The sequence below is a fragment of the Micropterus dolomieu genome, linkage group LG23 (genome assembly GCF_021292245.1).
Source record: "Micropterus dolomieu isolate WLL.071019.BEF.003 ecotype Adirondacks linkage group LG23, ASM2129224v1, whole genome shotgun sequence".
In the NCBI taxonomy this organism is placed as follows: domain Eukaryota; kingdom Metazoa; phylum Chordata; class Actinopteri; order Centrarchiformes; family Centrarchidae; genus Micropterus; species Micropterus dolomieu.
Genome location: NC_060172.1, coordinates 31,642,248 through 31,650,692, shown reverse-complemented (window position 1 = coordinate 31,650,692; position 8,445 = coordinate 31,642,248). Strand labels below are relative to the sequence as shown.

General features: G+C 40.1%; 1 protein-coding gene across 1 annotated transcript; it reads left to right on the top strand.

Annotated features, from left to right (window-relative positions):
• Positions 1-3,589: 3,589 nt before the first annotated feature.
• Positions 3,590-7,862, top strand: serpinh1a (serpin peptidase inhibitor, clade H (heat shock protein 47), member 1a). The gene is made up of 5 exons (XM_046040937.1): positions 3,590-3,766; positions 5,145-5,766; positions 5,850-5,948; positions 6,506-6,738; positions 6,846-7,862. Exons 2-5 carry the CDS (start codon positions 5,169-5,171, stop codon positions 7,146-7,148), a joined length of 1,233 nt encoding a protein of 410 aa, XP_045896893.1. The 5' UTR covers positions 3,590-3,766; positions 5,145-5,168; the 3' UTR covers positions 7,149-7,862.
• Positions 7,863-8,445: the final 583 nt, after the last annotated feature.

The following is an 8,445-nucleotide window of genomic DNA, read 5'->3' as shown; positions in this document are numbered from 1 at the left end:
GTCTTAGCTTCTCTGCATTGGCTTCCAGTAAAATCCAGAATAGAATTTAAAATCATTCTTCTTACCTACAAAGCTCTTAATGGTCAGGCACCATCTTATCTTAAAGAGCTCATAGTACCTTACTACCCCACCAGAGCACTGCGCTCCCAGAATGCAGGGTTACTTGTGGTTCCTAGAGTGTCCAAAAGTAGACTAGGAGCCAGAGCGTTCAGCTATCAAGCTCCTCTCCTGTGGAACCAGGTTCCAGTTTGGGTTCAGGAGGCAGACACCATCTCCACATTTAAGAGTAGGCTTAAGACTTTCCTCTTTGATAAAGCTTATAGTTAGGGCTGGCTCAGGTGAGTCCTGAATCATCCCTTAGTTATGCTGCTATAGGCCTAGACTGCCGGGGGACTTCCCATGATGCACTGAGCCCCCTCCCATCCTTGTCTCCCTCTTTATGGCTAACTCTCTCTCTCTCTCTCTCTTTCTCTCACCCCCAACCGGTCGAGGCAGATAGCAGCCCACCCTGAGCCATGATTCTGCTCGAGGGTTCTGCCTCTTAAAATAATTATTTTTTTTTACCTTGCCTCTGTCGCCTAGTGCTGCTCTTGGTGGGAATTGTTGGGTTTTTGTAAAAGGCCTAGACCTGCTCTTTTATGAAAAGCGCTATGAGATGTTGTTGTTGTTGTTGTGATTTGGCGCCATGTAAATAAAACTGAATTGGAATTGAATTGAAAAGGTGTGTTTCAGTGCAGGAAAGAAAAGCTCAGGTGAGCGTTTATTCCCTTTTTATAGACTGTGGCCCTAGAATGGATCCCAGTGCTAGATTTCCAGCTACATGCCCCATCATATCTGTTACAGCTTTATACGTACCAGTAAAATGTATGTTTAGTCACCTCGGCGCTCTTGATAAACTCATTATATATGAACAATATAGCCATGATTTACTGAGAGAAACGGAGGTTGTTTAACTATAAGTTTTAAATGTGGGGATGGGTTTGGGTTGTTTGTATTATATAACAATAATTTAAAGATTATTGTTTTGATGTTACTGTATCATCGAACTGTTCACAGTAAAAAGAAACAAGAAACACAGAAGTAAATCTCACCTGATATGATAGAGACAGGACATACATTGCTAAAATGGTTCTAGTTGTTCTGTGCAAAGTAAGAAACAAAATTAAACCTGCAATTAATATGTTTAAGTCTGAACTATTGTATCTTATCATATCTGGATTTGTCATGTCATAGAAACACAACTGGAGCAGCACAGAAATGGGTAAGATGATAGCTAGTTATGTAGTTGTAAATATTGCAACAGTGAATTAAAATCACTGGTCATAGATTTTGAATTTAGGATTTGCTAATCATTATGTTACAGAAAAACAAACACAGTCAGATGAATTATTCAGATTAACTGCTCAAGAAATCCGTTTCTTTATCTCCTGCCTATTGTGAGACAGTAATGGCAGAAAGACACAACAAAATGATACACTTTTGCTGCTTTAATAAATTAAATTCATAATTCTTTGTATGTCAGATAATATGTTCTGGATGCATTTATGAATGTTTTTCCATCCAGACCTAATGACAGCTGTATAGATATAATAACAGGGGCAGTTTTACACCGGACATACATCCGCTTCTTCTGTAACTTCCTGCTGCCTGATCCACTTCCAAACACAGAGCAACTCCCAAGCAGGGGGAGGATAAGACCAGCAAGAAGAGAAGCATGCATTCATGGGAAAAAATGCATCCAGAGCATTCAGTTCCCTACTCCCTTCACACCAAGGACTGTACTGATTTTTAATCATGCATTTAAAAATGTTTCTATAATACTGAACATATCTGCCAAAGTTACTGAATTACCAAGCTTTCCTTTGTTGCCCTCTTTTGTTGTGGAGAGCTAGAATCAAGCTCCCACAGACAATAAGGGGACTGATAGAGTTACCAGGAAGAATCAGGGAGAAACTAGACCAGATCATGTCTGCCTCTCTAATCTCTCTAAAGTGTACACTGGCAACAAAAAGCATACCGCCTCTGCAGGTTTAATGAACATGTGGCTGCTAAATTCACCACATTTGTGTTAGTGGGGTGCTTAATCTGGCCAATGCACTTGTCTGACACAATCACCCCTAACGCTGAGGTTCAGACATGTGGCTTGAGGTTATGTCTCATTCATGTTATTGTTAAATGGACTGGTAACATCCTGTTTGTGCGTTCCACCAGTGGTATGGCTGTGCAGCTAACATAATGTAACCTGATTTCCCTACAGAGGTCTCTTGTTTAAAGGGGCATGTGAAAAAACAGCTGTACAATGCCTTTCTCATTTCTTAAGTCTGAGTAAATAACCGCGGCAAAGTCATCAGGCCTGAGACGTGCTGAGAATTATGAACTGAGGCATGAACTTTGAAAGACGAGGGCATGAAAGAGGCAGGGAAGGTTTCATAAAAGAAGCTTTTGAGTTGCATTTTGGGAATAATCCAGTGTTTTTGAAGCTTGGCTCATACTAGGGGATAAAAGCCAGGATGTCTCAGCCTCTGCTGTTTTGATTTTTGACCATTCTTTTGTAAATACGTCTCTTGCAAGTCCTCCAACTTTGTAGAAGTGCAAAACTAAATCACTGGAGTGCCTCTTTAACATGGTGAGTGTGCAAAATTATACTGGGTCAGAGTTAATTTTGATATGATTTCACAATGATGACCAGAAAATGTTCAAATTAGTAAATGTTTTGTTTCTTTGTTGCTGTTTAATACATGTATGTTCTAGTCTTTCCTGGAAAAAGACTGTTTAGTTGCAGGAAATTATGCCTTCCATAATTTAGTTTGAAATAAAAACAAGAAGACAGGATAGCTTAGCAAGTGGAGCTACTGTAAAGCCACCATTGCTATAAGACAAAGAAAACAACAACCAATAACACTATACATTTTAACAGTAAGTCCAAGAAAAGAAATCTCAGCACATTACTGAATGGGAAGTGAAGCTACAGCAATGACTTTCTGCATCCATGTTGTTGCCAAAATAGAAATTAGAATTCCATTTGAGGTTCTTCAGGGATACTCCTTAAAGCTTGTGCATTTAGTTAATTCACTAACTTTAAACAGGACCTCAGCTAACCCCTCTAGTTTCTCAGAGCTGGATTGCAGAGGTGCAATTACAGGGAGGGGGAGGAAAGAAAAAAGGCAATCAAAACAAACAATAAAAATCATTAATTTACACTACTTAAACTAAATACAAAAAAGTAGGAGTACCATGAATTTTCCCCAGAATCTTTTCTTTTGCCTTGATCAGTTGCAGTAGTGAAGCTACCATAAAACTGGAATTTAACAAACAGAAACACCACCTTTACCTTGTGCATCACAAATACAACTCTGTACTTTATTGTATGGATGAGCAGAGAAAATACTGATGAAACTGTATTGGATACTAACAGTCTTTCAGTATAACCATAATCAGTAAGTAATGAGAGGTAGCTTTTTATGGATCACTGGGTTTTAGGCATCTCAGTGCTCCAGCTGGGCTACAGGTCCCGGCTTTAGGACCTGGAGGGGGAGGATTCTCTTCCCACTGCCCCTGCATATGGGCGGGACCGGCCTAGAAATAAGATTCCAGTGCAGAGATTTTCATGCATTGAAAACCGGGCATGACAACTTCTGCAACTGTCTCATACAATTCAGTTTCCGACCATTAAACACATTAACTTCACGTAGAGCAGATAGGGGCTGTGATCTGTTTGCAAGCAACTTGAGGAAGACCTGCTGATTTACTGAAAGAGCCTAATAAGGTAAGACACGTATTTGAGGGGGGGAGGGAGAGTATCAGGGCAGTGTTCAACTGGTGGGAAATGCCCAGGCATGTGAAAAGAGGCCACAAAGTCAGATCTGTGATATGAGCCTGAAGACTCCATTGTGAATTAAGCAGTGGGTTCCCACAAGTTCTTGGAGAGGTTTTAAAAAGAGATTAAAAAGTAGAGGTAAATGTAAAAGTATGTTTGAGACTTTGACCTGATTGCATCTGCGACATGGGACATCTCTCTTTCATTTGTCTACATATCACACTGCCAATAACATAATGTTTCCAAAACACATTCATTTAATGATGATATATGCATACACAGTGTCTCAAGTGCATTAAAAGTACACAGAATTTCTCATCATTCATTCATACTAAGTCACAAAGATGAAATTTTTGAATGGGACAGACTCAAAATTAATGGCTTACATAATGGGAGTGGTCAAAACGTTATGAAGCCGGTAAGGATCTGGGTCGTTTAAGGAAACATCATGATTTCTGAATGTCAGATGCAGTGTTACTTTTCAAGTGCTATTGAGATTTCATCGTCAGCATTTAATAAATGTATTCATTCTTATTTATTCCGTTCTAAATGTGCTAGAAACACAGAAAAGTACTAATTCAAATACCACTAAAGTAGATCTCAACTTTAAGCATTTTAATAAGGATCTCTCTCATACTGAGGTCAGATATATTTCTTTCTTTTTTTCTTTTTTTTTTCTTTTCTATTTTTCTTTCTTTTTTCTGCTGAAAAGAGATTTGTGTTGTATAACATCTTTTTTCTCTTAGGTAGATTGTGGTTTCCTTCATGGATTTTATTTAGAGGCTGAAACTTCTGTGACTATGCACAAGACCTCTTCTGAAAGCACACATCCGCTCTATATACGTGGACTGGAATAAATACCTCCATTGGTTGTGTGTGTGTCAGCACGTGGTTCTTCTTCCACACCACAAAGAACGAATCAGCATCCACCAGACTCATTCCTCTGTAGAGAATTTTAGTAATCTTAAATCTTTTGTGCTGCCAAAACATGCAGAACTCAGACCTATAAGAATGGCCAATGTTTTGTCTTAGATGCATCCTGCAGCTGCCTACGTGGCTGTTATGTAAGTCTTGCCTTGACGTCTACTGGGAGAGATTTAATCTTAATGGCATTGGTTAACCCAGCTCCCCCTGCTATTATCTTTCTGCAGAATATGCAGAGTAAACCCTAAATAACAAAATGGCCTTCCTGAGTTAGGAAAAGTACGGTAAACAATATATTTTAAGTTGAAAGTGAACAAACATCAATCTAGACATGATTTGGTCTCTCTTCGTAGGTCAGCAGATTATATTAATGACTGTTGTCTGTCTTCATGTCTTCTCACAGGTTTTCTCTGATTAGCATTACACCATGTGGGTGATAAACTTGGTAGCCTTGGTCCTCCTGGCCACTTCAGCCTCAGCTGCCACCTCGGCTTCAGCAGACAAAGTCCTGAGTAACCACGCCACCATCCTGGCTGACAACAGCGCAAACTTGGCTTTCAGTCTGTACCAAAACATGGCTAAGGAAAAAAATGTTGAAAACATCCTCATTTCCCCTGTGGTAGTGGCCTCCTCTCTGGGTCTTGTGGCTCTTGGGGGCAAAGCCTCCACTGCCTCTCAGGTAAAAACAATTCTGAATGCAGCCAAAGTTAAAGATGAACAGCTGCACTCTGGTCTGGCTGAGCTCCTGACTGAGGTGAGCGACCCGAAGACCCGCAATGTCACCTGGAAGATTAGCAACCGCCTGTATGGACCCAGCTCTGTCACCTTTGTGGATGATTTTGTCAAGAGCAGCAAAAAGCACTATAACTGTGACCACTCTAAGATAAACTTCAGAGATAAGAAGAGTGCTGTGAACTCCATCAACGAGTGGGCGGCCAAGTCTACTGATGGCAAACTGCCCGAGGTCACCAAGGATGTAGAAAAGACTGATGGGGCAATGATCATCAACGCTATGTTTTTCAAACGTGAGTCTGAATAAACCTGGATATGTGCAGTATTACTCTTTCAAATGCTCTCAAAATTAACTGATTTTTTTTTTATCTTGCAGCTCACTGGGATGAGCAGTTCCATCATAAGATGGTGGACGACCGTGGATTCATGGTCTCCCGTAGCTACACTGTTTCAGTACAGATGATGCATCGCACAGGTAGGTGGAGACTGTCCTGTCCCATTTCAAGGAATAGATCAACATTTTGAGATATATGATTAAGAATAAAAACAACCTGCGTCTGACATCACTACTTATTTACAACATGCACCCTTTTCCATAATCCCTAGCTGTAAACTTGCTGGTAGGCATGTTTTTTTTATCATCGGACAGAGCCAGGCAAGCTGTTTCCCCTCATTAACATTCTAAATGTAAATCTCAGCTAACCAGCTGCTGGCTGTAGCTTTCTTAACGCACAGACAGGGGTATCAATCTTCTCATCTAACTCTGTATTTCCCAGTATTTCCCAAAATGTTACTTAAAATTTGCAGCAGATGTTGGTCATAGAAACAAGAACTCCTCCCTAACAGCTTTTAATGCACTCCTATTCATGCCCTGTGTTGGTTGCATGTAGGTGTACATGCAATACTAAATTTTATCTGTAATACAATATCTGTAACAGCAATGCAATAAACATACAGGGCAAAGAGAAAGAGTCAGTATATAAAACAGCAAATGGTTCACTGATTTGCAATACCTTTAATTTCTTTCCTCAGGTCTCTATGACTTCTATGATGACAAAACCAATAAAGTGTCCATCCTGAGCATGCCTCTGGCTCATAAGAAGTCCACTGTGGTGTTCATCATGCCCTACCATGTGGAACCTCTGGAGAGACTGGAGAAGATGCTGACCAAGAAGCAGCTGGATACGTGGATGGGCAAGCTGCAGCAGACAGCAGTAGCCGTGTCTCTGCCCAAAGTCAGCATGGAAGTCAGTCACGACCTGCAGGTAAAAGATGCAGGAGACTACAAATGACAACACTTCAGTCTTAACTTCTGCCTCAGCTCCTTATTTATATCATCTGAATTACTCCTTAATGCTCTGCTCCCATTTAGAAACACCTCGGGGAGTTGGGCCTGACGGAGGCTGTGGACAAATCCAAGGCCGACTTGTCTAACATCTCTGGGAAGAAGGACCTCTACCTGTCGAGCGTCTTTCACGCCTCTGCAATGGAATGGGACACTGATGGAAATGAAATTGACACCAGCGTCTTTGGCACTGACAAGCTGAAAAACCCTAAACTGTTCTACGCTGACCACCCTTTCATCTTCCTAGTGAAGGACCAGAAGACAAACTCCATCCTGTTCATTGGCAGGATGGTCAGGCCAAAGGGCGAAAAGATGAGAGATGAATTGTAACCACATGTTCACCAGAGTGTCTAAGTTAAATGCCTGGTTGTGTGTTTGAGTGTATATTTTCTCCTGCAATATGCTGAGAGTATTAGGAAATGAGATGTACGGTTTGATATTGCTCAAGTGCATTCCTTTACATCACGTGCCAGCAGCATTCCACAATACATGACAGAAGAGATGTGTTTGTCCTGTGTTTTAGTCAGCAAACACTGTGCACACCCTTGATTTTTATTTTGAAGAATAATTGATATCACTATGTGGCTTTTTTTGTCATGTATCGGCAGATCACATTACGGACTGAGGACTTACATTAAGTATGATTTCCCTGATTGATGCCTAAAATGTAAATACACAGTTTTACTTTAATGGAGGAGGAGCATACCTGTGAAACGTTATGATTAGTATATGTCAGCGCAAAAGGGTTTCTGTTGTAAGCCTTATGGTGTTCAATAATCTAACTTTTAGAAAGATTTTGTGGTGCTTGCTGTTTAATTTAACAAAATGTGTTTTTATAAGTCCAAGGATCTGAATGCACTGGTCTACACTGGCAAACAAACCAAATTATGTCTGATTTAACAAGAATTATCTCTGTAACAATTTCACGTGGTTCGACAATATCAAAATATCAATGGTTTTAGACTGTTACAAATTTCTGGGGGGTTTTTGCAATAAAAGTGTAAAAAAAAAACAAAAAAACAAGTATCAGCTTAATTTTGCATTTAGTGCTGGCATTTTCCCTTATGTGCAAGAATGTCTGTTTGCAATAGCAGTTTTAGCCTTGGGAGTCAGGGCTCCAGTGGGAGTTCCCAGATGACATGAGCATTCCAGCGAGAGTATGTGCAACCTCCTGGTAGAACTGAATTGGCTGAGATGAGATTAAAGAGGAGAAAACACATGACAGTATTTTGTATTGTCATTGTGTCGGTGTTCTGGGACCCTTTTCAATGAGTATAGCACGCCACCTAGAGGACATCTGGATTTACACAGAACAGTGAGGTGTAATACAGATGGTAACCACTGTAACATAGGAGTAACAGTTTTATATGAGTTTATTCGTGTGTTATTCGTAAAACACAATAGTTGGTAAAATGCTTAGAATGAAAAAAAATCAGACGGTGTCCCAAGTATTTGTAAGGATTGCTTTATTATTGTGATTTCAAGATATTTATATTGCAAGTCATTTCTATGAGTCAAGTGAGCGCTTTAATCAATTAAAATTCTCTTGAACTGTACAGTCTGAATACAGCACGTCTTTGTAAAGTGTGTTGCAATAGGCTACAGTAGCCTATTTTTCAAGGGCTTT